General features: G+C 41.2%; 1 protein-coding gene across 2 annotated transcripts in view; it reads left to right on the top strand.

The window, feature by feature from the left end:
• slc44a5b (solute carrier family 44 member 5b) overlaps positions 1 to 14417 on the top strand; it is a 41261-nt gene that overhangs the window by 18388 nt on the left and 8456 nt on the right. For both annotated transcript variants that reach the window (XM_050055813.1, XM_050055812.1), the window contains exons 3-14: positions 4174 to 4247; positions 7400 to 7484; positions 7810 to 7894; positions 8029 to 8142; positions 9165 to 9225; positions 9329 to 9452; positions 11363 to 11446; positions 11749 to 11861; positions 12054 to 12185; positions 13189 to 13288; positions 13544 to 13636; positions 14062 to 14149. In XM_050055813.1, coding sequence (XP_049911770.1) covers positions 4174 to 4247; positions 7400 to 7484; positions 7810 to 7894; positions 8029 to 8142; positions 9165 to 9225; positions 9329 to 9452; positions 11363 to 11446; positions 11749 to 11861; positions 12054 to 12185; positions 13189 to 13288; positions 13544 to 13636; positions 14062 to 14149 — 1153 coding nt within the window. The remainder of the gene's footprint in view (positions 1 to 4173; positions 4248 to 7399; positions 7485 to 7809; positions 7895 to 8028; positions 8143 to 9164; positions 9226 to 9328; positions 9453 to 11362; positions 11447 to 11748; positions 11862 to 12053; positions 12186 to 13188; positions 13289 to 13543; positions 13637 to 14061; positions 14150 to 14417) is intronic.

Below are 14417 nucleotides of genomic sequence, written 5' to 3'. Positions count from 1 at the left end.
CTCAGAGGCTTTTCTTAATGAGAACTGGGAGAGAACCGACCCTGTGGTCGTCTTGTTTTCATGGAAGCTCGGTGCCTAAATGAAGTAACCGTGTCTGTAGTTATTGAGCAGTCCTTTAAGCGACATACAGAAGTGGACACGGTGTAGTGTTAATCCAAACTGGCTCCAGCTATAAACAATATAATATACAGATATAATTGGTGTAAACAAAGGTACACAGATGAGCTACAACTGTAGAACCGTATTGCAATGTAATGCCTTTTATGGTGTCCTGTCAAATGTGCACTCACAAACAAATTTAACTACAAATAAGTAGCTCCCTGTCATCACAGGATATGGACCTACTCACCTCAAGGAGCCTCATGTTCATCAGAAAAGCTGCTCACTTGAACCAGTGTCCCTCTTGGCTCTCGTGACCGTGAGAAATATCTTTAGTGTGCAAATCTGACCCTCCAAATACCCCTTCCTGTTAATGTCTGTTACAAAGCAGGCACAGGCTGGCAGATTCACACCACAATGGCACCCATGCTATTCTGTGGCACTGCAGCCATCTGTGTCACCTTGGCTCCCTCAGAATATCAGCCCTGCAAATATAACACTGACACCAAAGTTTCTTATTGCACTGACAGAGCTTCCAGTACTGATTTTTTTCCCTTTCAAAGCAGCACTGCCTGCCAGTACAGTACAAAAGCAGGCCAATGCTTTGGTCCCTGCGAAAGTATGTGTAAGTGACATCTGAGGAGGCCAGGTTGGGGTCCAAATAGATTTGCAGTCTGACTATATTTTGGATGTGGCCTGCTTTCCTGAGATAAGAGAACGAAGCAGAATTGTTTTCACTCCTCTAACTTTGTCAGCTTCCCTTCAACACTCACCTATGCATGCTTCAAAGGTGACTTTGTATTAGCACTGTGGTGCTGTGCTTGCACTTTGTCTTAATAATGCAGTCGTGTCTATATGAGGGAGTTGGGAAACAAGACGGATCTACAGTAACACATTACGGTGGAGGAGAGGCACGGTCGGCTCTAGACCCCCACCCCTCAGATCTCACCCTTTAATCGTCTATGATGTGTGGCTGAGTGATAGCTAACTTATCTTCCTGCTAAAGGATAGAGAGGGATTCAAAGATAACGAATGCAACCATTGCCATGGCAACCCTGACAGCTCTTCCCCTTGTTCTTTTTTGAATGAAATGAAATGGTACTCCCTTGTCTCCCTTTGTTAATAATATGCACAATATCGGCAACAGCTTTACTTGTAGTGTGGCAGGCTGTCTTCATGCTCCTCATATTCACTGTCAGTGTAAAACTGTGGCTGTCTTCACCAGACAGAGCTGTGCCCACTTTAGCTGCCTTTGTTTCTCTATTATCTCCCAAAATATAATTGCTGCGCTTTTAGAAAAAAATCGCTCACACTACGTCTGTAAGCCTTATTTCATATGACAACAAACTCCTCTTTTAGTCTTTTGTCATCCAATGTCATCTGTTGGACGTTTCGGCTGATGTTGGGATGTTTGCCTGAAGATACAGAGCAGATGTTCTGAGTGGAGATATTACAATTCGAATTTGCAGGTATCTACAGTCGTAATGAAATTCAGATAAGGATGGTGATAATGGAGTCATCTTACTCTGAAATGAGAAATGAGGAGAATTAGTAGCCCTGCTGGGACAGAAAATATTCCCAATCCTCTATATTGCGAAGTTCAGCAAACCAATCTACCAGAGCAGCCTGTTAACATAGATTGCAGGCTTTACTGCGGTTATTAATGCAGGACCATAAAAGTAGCTCTTAATTGCAGCTGCATTTGCAAGCAGTATGGGATAACTTGCAATGAGGACTCAAATTACACAGCTGACCCAAAATCTAAGAGGCTACACTGAGCATACAGCTTAAATAGATATGTTTGTTTCTTGTTTGCATCGTAATGTAAATTCATTAGTGTCTCTTTAAGCTATTTTATAACTCTTTGTCCGTGTTGATCCTCAGCTGATACCCTCTGTGTGCATCAGTGCTCTAGTCTTCCTTCACTGTCTGCTACTTAATCATGAAATTGTATTTGGAGGCTGAAGAGCAGCCTGTATAGAACCATGTAACCATGCTGCATACAAAACAAGGACAATCCACTCTTCAAAGAACTACACAGAGGAAACACTGTCACATCTTTGAGCTCAGGCCTCCTTTTGACATTGGCTTCGCTCCTCTGGATGAAAGAGGAGAAGGGTTGAAAGCTGAAGGAGATGAGGGTCTCAAGTCAATTTGTGTAGCGTATGGTGTTAGAGGCAGGCTACGTATGTCCCTTGTATGGCACTACTAGGCACAGTGGATTGAACTTGGCTTTATTCAAGGCTGGGCTCATAGTCTGAATAGTTTTGAAAGAGGGCTCAGAAGGGGCTGGACTGACAGCTTCTCTCAGGGTGGAAAGGAGGGGAAGAACGCTTGTTGTGGGAGAGAGACCGTGAGACAGTAAAGTAGGAGAGAGAGAGAGAGAGACTGTGAGACGCTGCTTTAAACTAGCAGGCTGAGGATACTGTGGAGAGAGAGGCAATCTTCAAATAACTGTCTCTGTGCCTGTGGGACAGTTAACTCTGGGGGGGAGATTCAGAGGCTCATTAGAAAGTCAGTAGATCTCCACTTCAGGTTCTTTGAAAGCACAATATACAGATGACACCTTGTTATACTTGGTAGCAAGTTGGATTGGGCAGTATCTATTATTTATATCTTTATACCTTCCTGATATATCACTGGAGCATACAGTAGTTGACAGTATTTGTCTAAAAAACAAACAGCCTTTTACACCTGTTTTCCCAATAAATAGAAAAATACAAATGGAAACTGGTTTTCTGTTAACTGTACACCTTTTTAAATTCAAGTTACTTCATACTAACTCGACAGAAACAAAATAAAACTCACCAAAGCCATTCTGGTTAGTCATTTTTCCAATAATCACTCTGGTTTGGTCGAAATAAACTCTTAATTCACTGAGTTAGATGTGAAAATATGTTGGCTGCCTGTTTTTCCCTGTTGTCTCTCTCTCTGCCTTTGCTGGCTTATTAGTTCTGTAATGTTATCCCCACTACTTGCAGTTACCATCTCGCTCAGCTAAGCGGCCTGTTCAGCAATAGACACTGACCTCTAGTGGCATGTGCCATACACTACGCCACCTCAGATTAAGTGTTTACAGTCTGTTTTTAGGATTGTTGTGTCTAGAAATGCCTGATTTTGCAGCAGCTTTTCTAAAAAAAAAAAAATGCATGTTGCACTGTTCATAGGTGTTTTTTGGAATGAAATTGTAGGGGCAAGTATAGGTACAATGTTATCTTGGATTTGGAGCATAATATTATCAGTATTAGCGATCGGTTTTTCAGTGTTCTGAGCAGTACTAAGGGACTGTCTCCATTAGCTGCTCTCCTCCTGCTCTCTCTGCCCAGTTAGCACATGCTAGCAAAGCAGCAGCGGCTAACACCCCACACGGAGCCGTTCAACGGTCACGACAATCTCACACTGACACCATTATGGCTCGTCTTTGTCTTTAAACACATTATCAACTGATGGGTAACTTAAACTGTGTGATGCTAACAGTTAGGCTTGTCACTGTGTGCATGACAGGAACATAGCTCACTCTCCTGCAGCAGTAGTCCAGTTCTACAATAACATGATGTTTTAACTGTTTTACAAAGGCTACTCTAATTTGTAGTGAAGTTGTGAATGACATATTACAAGGTTGCACCGAATGCACAGGAATTGGCTGAATTTGTGATAATGTTGGGGTCGCAACATCCTGGAGAGGATGAGATCAAGAGAAAGAGGAGCGTCTGTATTTTTGACCATATTGAAAATCATATTTTCGGGATTTCTAAACACCCTGGTATCAAGTAACACTGTGATAGTGCCCAAGCCTAGTATTAAGTGCTGCACCCAGATGAAACTCACTTGCCGTACAGCAGCTCTGTCATGATTACAAACAACAAAATGGTGAAACATAATACACAGTTTTTTCTTCTTGAGATGAGCCAATTCGTTCTGGGGATGCATTAGTACATGTATTTTTCTCAGGTGACTGAATTGGAAAAAGGCATTCATAAACCAACCATTCATACAAAACCTTATTTTTCCCTAGTAATCTTCTCCGTGTCACACATCTCTCATTTGTTCTCACACATATTCTTTTCCCTCCAGGAGCTGCACTGATGTGGTTTGCTGTGTTATCTTCATCATTGTCATCCTTGGCTACATCGCTCTGGGTACAGTGGGTAAGTTTGACACGTTGCTGCTGATTGCAAGTTTCGTAATGACACACACAACCTCACACGCACATGATGTGTTGTGGTCATGAAGTGAGAAGTGTCTTTGTGTGACAATAACTTGACAAAATCTTAATATACCAGAAACTAAATGGACTTGCTCCCCTCCGCAGGATGCACCGACACTTTTTTTCTTTGTTTGACTTATTCATAGTTTCATGGTAGGCTATTCAACAAAATGTCTGATTGTTAAAACTGCGGGGGAGTTAAAAAATGCAGCTCCCCAGAGAATGGGATAGTCTTAGGGTTTCACCACAACATGCAGCTTGTATGGCTCACTCTGGCTGAGTCTTTACTTGAGGTGATCACGTTAGTAAAGCTGTTTTGATGTCATGGTTGAGTTTTTTTTTTTTTTTTATTGGATGACCAGTGGTTCCCTCTGGCTCTTATTTCATTGAGATTTTCTTGAAGCCGTTTAGGTCACCCGAGTGTGACAGAGAGTCCACTTAGTCTGCGACTGACTGAGGCCATGCAGTCTTGTAAATCTCCCCATCAGCTCTTTTTTTCTTTCTGTCTCGCCTCAAGTTTTTCTTTCATCCTCATTTAATTTTCCTTCCTTTCTATATTTCTATAACTATTTCTCTTTGTCTTTCTTTTTGCTCTGCCACTTTTCTTTACCTCCTTCTCATACAAAAAAAAATCATATCCTGTTTTATTCAGCACACCTGACTGCATATTCCTTCCTCTGTCACACACACATATGATATACATCATAAATTAGGGAGAAATGAAATCCCAATGCTGTCACCAAAGGGCCGTCCCACGCCAGCTCGTTGTCAGCAGAGTCACGTCTCAATCTGGGCATGGGAAGGACTTACTGTTTCCCAGTCATTTAAAAAGAGCAGGAGCCATGACAATGGATGTGACTTCAAATACACACTGACACATCTGCAATCTGCTGAAGAACTTTCTGTTCTTTCTGCATATTTTTTTAAATTTCATCATCCCTGTTGTGTCAAAGACTTATAGACTGCTTTTGTTGTGCCATCACACGTTCAGCACAATCCGTCATTGACTGGCAAGGTGAAAGGCCTTAACACTGTGTTGTTCAGGTTGGGAAAACAAATGAAACACAAGAATTGCTTAGTAAATTGAATTTCAGGGTTGCTGCTACTCCTATCTAGAGAAACCGAACAAAACAAATTAAACTGGATTGATTTGTTTTGTTTTGGGGGTTTTTTTTTATCTGTGTAGACGTTTCTTCTTAATTAACATGCATACATGCAATCCTCCAAATAAATTTCCATTGTTGTCTTGTTAATTGTGTTTCTTTTCTTTTTGTGCTTTGTGAGCACACAGAGAGACACTCATGGCCTTGGCCTGATGCACCCATGTATTTGAGGATTTGATTACTATTGATTCATATAGGACCCTCTTTAACTCATCTGAACCTAAAAGACCTTAAAGGTCCAGTGTTAAGGCTTTAGGGAAGTATATTGGCAGAATTAGAATATAACATTTATAATTATGTTTTCAAACTAAGAATTGCTGTGTTTTCTTACCATAGGGCCTGTGTCCACATAGCGTTTTTTGTGGGCACTGGTATCTCTTTTTTTTTAAGTTGATCCCAACTAAGAGAGAGCAAATGTGGTCGCCTTCAGAAAAAGCATCGCACCCATTGTCTTTTTTCAGGGTGCTTCAGCTTTATTGTTCAGCCGCCCCAAGAGCTTTGAAAATCCCTTAACTTTTCAGAGAGGCGCTTATGGTGACATCACTGCCACTTCTTAAGTTAGGCTACTGTCTACTGTCAATACAAAGACAGAAAAGCCCATTTGTGTGAGCTGTTTGGATGGACACTGAGTGATGCCGGTGAGTGTTGTTCTTTTATCAGCGTAATGTAGGGTTATGTTAGCTACCAAGCTAACGTTAATGTTAGATATTGTTGTCATAGAAAGAAAACTCATGTGTGACAAATTATGAAGGGCTGGGATGAAACACTCCCCAGCCCCCTGCCAACGCTTTGGGGTCACGCGCCCTTAGAATGAGCCGTTTATATCTACATAAGGAGTAGGCCCTTTTCCAAGGAGTTCGCCATGTTGTGGCCCAGAACAGGCAAACCAACCACTGGCTCTAGATAGGGTCATTCACATTTTGTGTGGGCCACGATTATGGTTTTCCTACACACGCTTCGCACACAGGAGAAGTTTCAGTTGGTTGCAATCTGCAACCTCACCTGTAGATGCCACTAAATCCACTCAAGCTTTAGCTGCAATCAACTGTACTAGGAACTCAGAAAAAACTACTTCTGACACAGAAAAGTGTTATTCAAGTTGGAATTCCAAGTCAGAAGCTAGGGCAAGATCCATCAACCCAGAGTTCACCTACATAAACACACGTGACATCGCAGCAACATGGTGGCACACACAGTGAACTGAGCAGACTGACCTTTTAATCAGTTGTTTTACTTTAATTAGTCTTTGTGTTGTAAAATGTGCTGTAACGTTGTAGCTGCCATTTCCATTTCCATTCAGTTGATTTGCACTTGATAGAAGACTTTGCGAACATGCATATCTCTGTCTCCATCCACACAAAGCAAATGCACACAGCAACTTAATGCTGTTGGCTGTGTTGGTTCACACTGTTATGCTCTGCCTCATTTACACAGTTTTGAGTTTGTTATGAGCAAAGACGAGCAAGACAGTTGACATCTTTAAACGCCATTTCTCTTCGTTAATGAGGCTGTGGTAATTGATGAAGGTCCTCTGTAGCTGCCTGTGATGTTCATAGACTTGACATTCAAGCATCAATTTGCTGTGTGCATTAATGTTTTTCTGAGTAGATGCACAGAGATGCATTTAGAAGGAAACTGGGGAATACCAACTCAAAATTATCAGTACATGTGTTTAGGAAGGTAAAAACTTTCTCTAAACATAAAAACCTAGATAAGCTCTCTGACTTACACACTCCAAAACTGAGAGCATGTGTCATGAAGGACCACAGAGAGTCTGAAAAGGAGGGTAATGTTTTGACCAGTGGTCTTGTACACCTCAGTGGGTACAACAAGGAAGCAACTACTACCAGTTTCAGGAATATGTGTCTGGTATGCTCACATGTTAAAATACATGCAGGTGAAACAAGAAACTGTTGTGCTGTGTTTTCAGCCTGGATCCATGGGGACCCCAGGAAGGTTGTGTATCCAACCGACAGCCACGGTCAGTTCTGTGGCCACCAGAACACCCCCAATGCGTGAGTGCAATAATATCTTTCTTAAATGATTGTACACTGGAATAATTATGTTCCCCAATTTGTCTGTCAGCTTTTCCATCCTTATCTTTACACTCACAAAAGGATTTGACCACAATACACGGCGATGGTTTGTGATTAATTATGGCAGACTGCACGGTGCACTCTCTCACTCTGAGTGTGTGTATGTGTGTGTGTGTGTGTGTGTGTGTGTGTGTGTGTGCTTAAATGCTTGCTGATAAAACATTGCAGTAATGGACTGATTTGTCAGTCTGTTGAATCCTTCTAATCAGACTCCTCTCTTTATCTTCATCACTTGTCTCCGCAGAAACAAAGCCATACTATTCTACTTCAACATGTTGAAATGTGCCAATCCTGCAGTTTTGATTAACCTCCAGTGCCCTACAACCCAGGTAAGAGACTGAATGAAGCCGCTTCTAGCAGCACTTCTTTGCTTTGCTTTATGTTCCCCTCCAACCTTTCCTCCACGCTTGATTATGCAAGATTGATGGGCTTTCTCATTAAGAAGATACGTTGCCTCCTCCAGCTCTGTGTCTCCAAGTGCCCTGACAGATTTGCAACTCTCCTGGATGCGTGGAATACCAAAAACTGGGAATATTACAAGCAATTCTGCAAGCCGGGCTTCGAGATTGGCAGCAAGGTGAGACAGCGGCTTTTGTGTTTTCGCAAACTAGATGAAAATATATTTATTGAACTCCATGCCTCATCTGCATGCAGTTCTCACTTGCTTTTGCTTTGGAAACCAGGTATGTGTATATTCCAGTTTGTCACGTCCTATGGGCAGGTGCTTTACATAGTCCCCAGAATTTTATCCAGGCAAAGGGGCCTACTCTGGGGTCTAAATTACAAAAGTTTTCTTCAGTTGCAGACACACGTTTTGATCAAATATAACTGTACAACAAATAAAAGAATTAGAACATCAAAAGTAATCCATCCTCAGATTTCATCACTTTTATCTGTACAGTGGTTATAATGAAGAGCTCATTTGAATGCGTATGAGAGACGGTCGGTAGTGAGCTAGCAGCCACTGATGCACATCACAGCCCCGTTCTGTCGGCTGGCAGCAGTTCAGTGACGGTGACGTTGGCACGATGGTGTGCAAGAACCAGAAAGTGAGGTGGTGTGTGGGAGCACCTAACAGCTCAGTCATACTGTTTGAACTGAATCATTGATTTCCCTTCCCACATCATCCCAAGTATGACAGTGTTACATCAGACAGGGTTCAAACCATCCCTGTCACATCTGACTTGACTTTTTTGGTCTACAGGAATAATGATGATGATAATACCAACAGTACAAGATCTGGACTGAGATTATTTGTGTGAAAACAGGAATTATTTTTATGTTTGTAAAACATACCGATGTTATACGTGTTACTGAAGATAGTTATTTTATTCGATAGCCTAAACTGAATTTATGCTATTTTTATGCAAGAATTTAATACAATAAAGTGTTTCATAACTAAGAACTTAAGTGAAAAGACTTAAAATCATTATTTTCCCTAACACATATTAGAAATGGCAGCAAATTACACACGATTGTACAGAATTACAGAAACCTACAGGACAGATTCAGATAAAAGAACAGAGAGATCAGTTAAGTGTATGGAGGAGACACTTTACTCCATCTGTAGCTATGATACCTGCTATTCCCTATTTTCAGAGAGTTGCAGAAGTCATACGAGATGAAGACTGCCCGTCTATGATCGTGCCAAGCAGACCTTGTAAGTCAGTCTGACTAACTGTAAACACTGGAATGCACAATAGCTCACTATTTGTTTGCCAGGCTACTTACGACAAGAACAAATGTCTATAACTGTGTTTCAGTCCTACAGCGGTGCTTCCCTGATTTCATTACAAGAAATGGAATTTTAACTGTAGCCAATCAGACCATCTTCAAAGACGGTGACAATAACAAGAGAAGTGTCAGCGACCTCAAAGATGCTGCCAAGTAAGATCTGCTTCCCTGCAATGTGAATCTTGACTTTGTTGTTCTATCAGTTAACATACACATACAGAGAAAACACATGCATTGGATTAAGAATTGGCATTCTTGCTGTAGTAAAAGAATATTTAACCATTTACCCTGTGAAGTTAAGTGTTTTAAAACTGTTATGCTGTCACTAGGGCTGCCAAATCTGCACCCAGAGAGCTCTGGACAGATATTACAGGGTAGGACAAGCGGGCATGTCACTGATGCCCAGGAATGTGTCCAACCACATTCAGTCATTTGCATGTATATTGCATGAAACTGCAGCTTACCCACAAGTTCAAAAGGAGAACTTAAGGGGTACCTACAAGCTTACAACAGCTGCTTTGTAAATCTACACCAACATGTTAATGGGCTGAAATGGAAAACTTTGGATAAACTGAGAAATCATGTATTTAAACCAGTGAGCTGACACTATAAACATACATGATTCTGTGTTTGCTGTGATCAGCTTTTGTTTGCCCTGAATTACCTTGAAAGATAATGTGCGTTAATGCTCTTCTTTTTGTAGCCAAGTAACTGCCATGCAGCAAGGAGTGGAAAGGTTTCCAAAATTATTTCTTTTTAGCTTTCTAACTTTGCCTCTGCTGTAGCCAGTAGCTCTGTGTAGACTAACCCTCCCACTTCATCATGAACAGTCTGTTCCTGAGTCCCTCCGCCTGCAACAATGGACAGGAATTAGGACAGATTATTACAGTTGTTTGTGGTATATATCTACCTCAAAACATCTAGTCATCTACTTCTTTGGGTGTCAAATAACATAGAGAGTGATGTGGTGCCCCCTGGTGGTCAGTAGGTTTGCTCCCTCGATCTAGATATGAATCCAAGTTTGCATAACAGTGCTGGAAATGATCCAAACTGTTGTCTATGGACAGGGTTTCAGTGACCTTTAGGGAGCTGAATTAGGACTCTTCATTATATGGTTGACTTCAGAGCTGCATTCAGTGTTCTGTTTGTCCCAGAGCAATGTTAGCTTGTCCTCTTTCCCTCCTCTGTCTGTACTTGAGAGATTTCTCTGAGTCATAGGGCAATGTGTCTGCAGTCGGACTTTGCAGTAGTCGGGTTTTGACATTGGCACCAGTCTTGTAGTTATATTGTCCCTGTAGAGATCTCAGCACCAGTGTCTGTTTCTGATCTCCATGCCCAGAGTTCTTTAAAGACACCAATAGAAATAGACTAGAAATATGTTTGATTTTATGCTGAATCATTAATCTTTGGTTGAGATTTTATCTTTGCCCAGGGAAAGGTGAAGTTAAGATTTAAAGATCCAGTGAGTCTTTTTGAGGTTTACAACACAGTTTTTGAATAAAAATAAATTCAGGTGACAAGTAAAACAGATTAAAAAAAAACATGCAATTTATTTTAGGTTTGTTTTGTTGAGCACATCTCTTGTTTTCATTTGTAATGGAAAACTTACAGTACCTGTACTGTGAACAGAAATAAAGGGGTTCTTGATCTGACACATCCATTAATGTGTGCTATTCCACAAGGTGCGCCTCTGTATCACATTCAGTAACACCCTGCTATGCCATTTACTGCCATACTGAAGGATCTATTGCTCCATAGTGCTTCAGTAACACTAATGCTGTTTTGTGGCTCTTTGATATGAAACTTGCCATATTTTTCTCCAGACCCTCATAACCCAATAAGTAGGTCTTAGAGCTGAGAACGTCAAAAGCATTTTGAAACTGTATTCATCTTTGTTTCATAGTAAGAGCATTAAAGATAAATAAAGTGTCAAAATGCTTTGAAAAGCCCTAGTAAGTAAATCATTTGAAGCACTGACACAAAGTCCCTCTCCATGTTGTTATTAAATCCCCTTTTTGTTGCATCCTCTCTTTCCCACTCCTCACCTTGTTACTCCATCACAGAAGTATGGCCAGTCTGCTGAATGCCAAAGAAGTTGGCATGAAGATCTTTGAGGATTATGCAAATTCCTGGGACTGGATCCTCATGTAAGGATGTGCTGTGGCTTTTGGTGATTTTCGTGTTTTCACTTCTCTTCATGGATTATGTGCTCCTGTGTGGGTAGAGAAAATTACCTGACCCATACGTTTGATAAATGATGAAACTTATTGTAATGTTTACCCTGCCATTTTTACATGCAAATAATTGAAATTTCAACAGTATGTGATTTAAAGCACCCGATACGTTCATAATACAGATCTGACTACATACATTATTAAAGCCTATATGAATTTCTTTACCAGTGAAGCACTGGTCAGTTCCCAGTACATCTGTGTTTGTGTTGTTGCAGTGGTTTGGTGATAACCATGGCGGTCAGTCTGGTCTTTATCCTGCTGCTGCGCTACACTGCTGGTGTGCTCCTGTGGCTCATTATCTTTGGTGTCATCGCTGCAGTGGGCTACGGTGAGACAGCTACCTTGCATTGCCAGTGGCTACTGTACACTGAGTACACGTGTTTTACATTTGACTTTCTCACCTATTTTGCAGTGGGAAGTTCTGCTGTAGTAACAAACTGTGGCAGAGTTATATTTGCCTTACCTTGTTGCATCCTTTCCTGGCTTTGATTCTCTCTCTCTGTCTCTTTGTGTCTCTCAGGGATCTGGCACTGCTACTGGGAGTACAGCACTCTGAGCGGGAAGCCAGGTGCCAATGTCACCATCTCTGATATCGGCTTCCACACAGACTTCAGCATTTACCTTCAGCTCAGCCAAACGTGGCTCATCTTTAGTATGTTGTCATCCACGTTCATATGTTAACCTCACAGTTTGTACTTTTTTATGTAAATCTAAACAATTATAGGCATCCTTCTGTGAGTTTTGCTCAATCACAACCTTATGAACAACATTTTTCTATCCCTGTAGACTAGAGTTTTTGAAAATTAAACCTTCTGAAGTTCAGTTATTTAAATAACTATTTTTTTTACTAACTTGGGTTTAACTTTTTTAAAGGTCTAGTGTGTAGGATATAGCGGCATCTATCAGCAGAAATGGTATCTAATATTCATAGCTATGTTTTAATTAGTGTATTCATTCATTCATTTTCCATAATCGCTTATCCTGTTAGAGGGCGCGGTGGGCCTGGAGCCTATCCCAGCTGACACTGGGTGAGAGGCAGGGTACACCCTTGACAGGTCACCAGACTATTGCAAGGCTAACACATAGAAACACAACCATTTACACTCACACTCACATCTACGGCCAGTTTAGAGTCACCAGTTAACCTAACCTGCATGTCTTGGGACTGTGGGAGTCTGTGAAGGCCGGAGTACCTGCCGGAGTACCTGCAGAAAAACCCACACTGAAAACATGCAAACTCCACACAGAAGGGCTCCCCCACCCTGGGTTTGAACCAGGAACCAGGAACCCTCTTGCTGTGAGGGGACAATGCTAACCACTGCACCAACATGCTGCCAAATTAGTGTATTATCAACTGAAAATATGAATTGCTGTGTTTTTGTTACCTTAGAATGAGCTATGTTATTCTACTGTAGCCCAGAGTGGACAAACCAAACGCTGGCTCTAGATAGGGTCGTTAGCATATTTGTGTTTTCACATCAGCCATCATACTTTTCCTACACGCTTGGCACACAGGAGAAGTTTAAATTCTGCAACCTCACCGCAAGATGCCACTAAATCCTACACACTAGATCATTAAATGCTTAAGTGACACATTGAAGCATATTTGTTGTACTTGCATTGATACATCATGAAACATATAATTTGTTTTGTAGTGATCTCGCTCTCTGTGATTGAGGCCATCATTGTGATTATGCTGATATTTCTGAGGACGAGGCTGCGCATCGCCATTGCATTATTGAAGGAGGGAAGCAAGTAAGTATGGATAAAAGCCAGGGTTGGAAATTACCTTTATTGTCCTCCTTCCATTGTGGCTGGTGGATTACAAAATCTACTGCTCACTCAATAGATTCACATTATTTATTGGCTGGTGAGCAAAGCAAATCTAGCAGCCACTTGCATATTTTACCAGCATTTGTCTGGTGACTGGTGCTAATTTCCAACCCTGATAAAAGCTCTGTTGACTCCTTAAAAATGAAATAGTGTGTTTGACTGTCTTTTTGTTTCTAGGGCCATCAGCTACATCATGTCCACTCTCTTCTACCCCATCATCACCTTTTTCCTCCTGGCCATCTGCATTGCTTACTGGGCCGTCACAGCAGTGTATCCTTCTAAATGCCGCTACATTGATGAACCGTTTTACTCAGAGAATTCTGCTGTGTTCATGCAGTCTGCAGCAGTTTTACTAACCGAAACACTACATCAAGTTCATTAAGATTATCCAGAAGATCATAAAACCAGTCAACAGATGATTACAGAAAAAGGTTACAGAAAAAGGATGGTGCTTCTTTCACTTGGTGCTTTATGTTTTTAAAGCAAGAGCAAATTAGGAACAAGCTTCTGTTCTTGTGTCCCAGTGAGTTCTTTAACATCGACTTAGCATTGTAATGCTTGGATGAATGAGATGACTTTGTGTAAGCAGCATGTGACTGAAGTATTAAAACAAAACTGGATGTAATATCAGTCGTCAGTAATTACTGTGCAGAGGAAATGTCCCTTTGTGTTGCCCTTAACTAGTTTTCCCTCAGCTTCTTAGCATCATCTGGTAATGCAGTCTACAAGGTCACACCTACTGATGATAAATGCATGTATGCCAACCTCACATGCAGTCCAAAGGTTAGTCCCCCACCTTCTCACACAGTGAAGTGTGGAGTAGTTTTGTAACTGTGTAATTTCTCTGCCACATCTTGCTCTGGGAAATATTTCTTTGTCAGGCCGTAATCAATCAAATGAAATGTAATATCTTCTTTTTATTGCCTACAAGTGAAATCTGATAGCTGGCGCTGAGCTCTTATAATCAATCTCTAATGCTCTAATGTAAATAGAGTCCAGGTTAGTGGCTGACAGCTATGAACGATTATTTGACAAATGTTATTCATCAGCC

Source organism: Epinephelus moara, chromosome 10 (genome assembly GCF_006386435.1).
Source record: "Epinephelus moara isolate mb chromosome 10, YSFRI_EMoa_1.0, whole genome shotgun sequence".
NCBI classification, from domain to species: domain Eukaryota; kingdom Metazoa; phylum Chordata; class Actinopteri; order Perciformes; family Serranidae; genus Epinephelus; species Epinephelus moara.
This window is presented reverse-complemented; position numbering and strand designations above follow the sequence as displayed.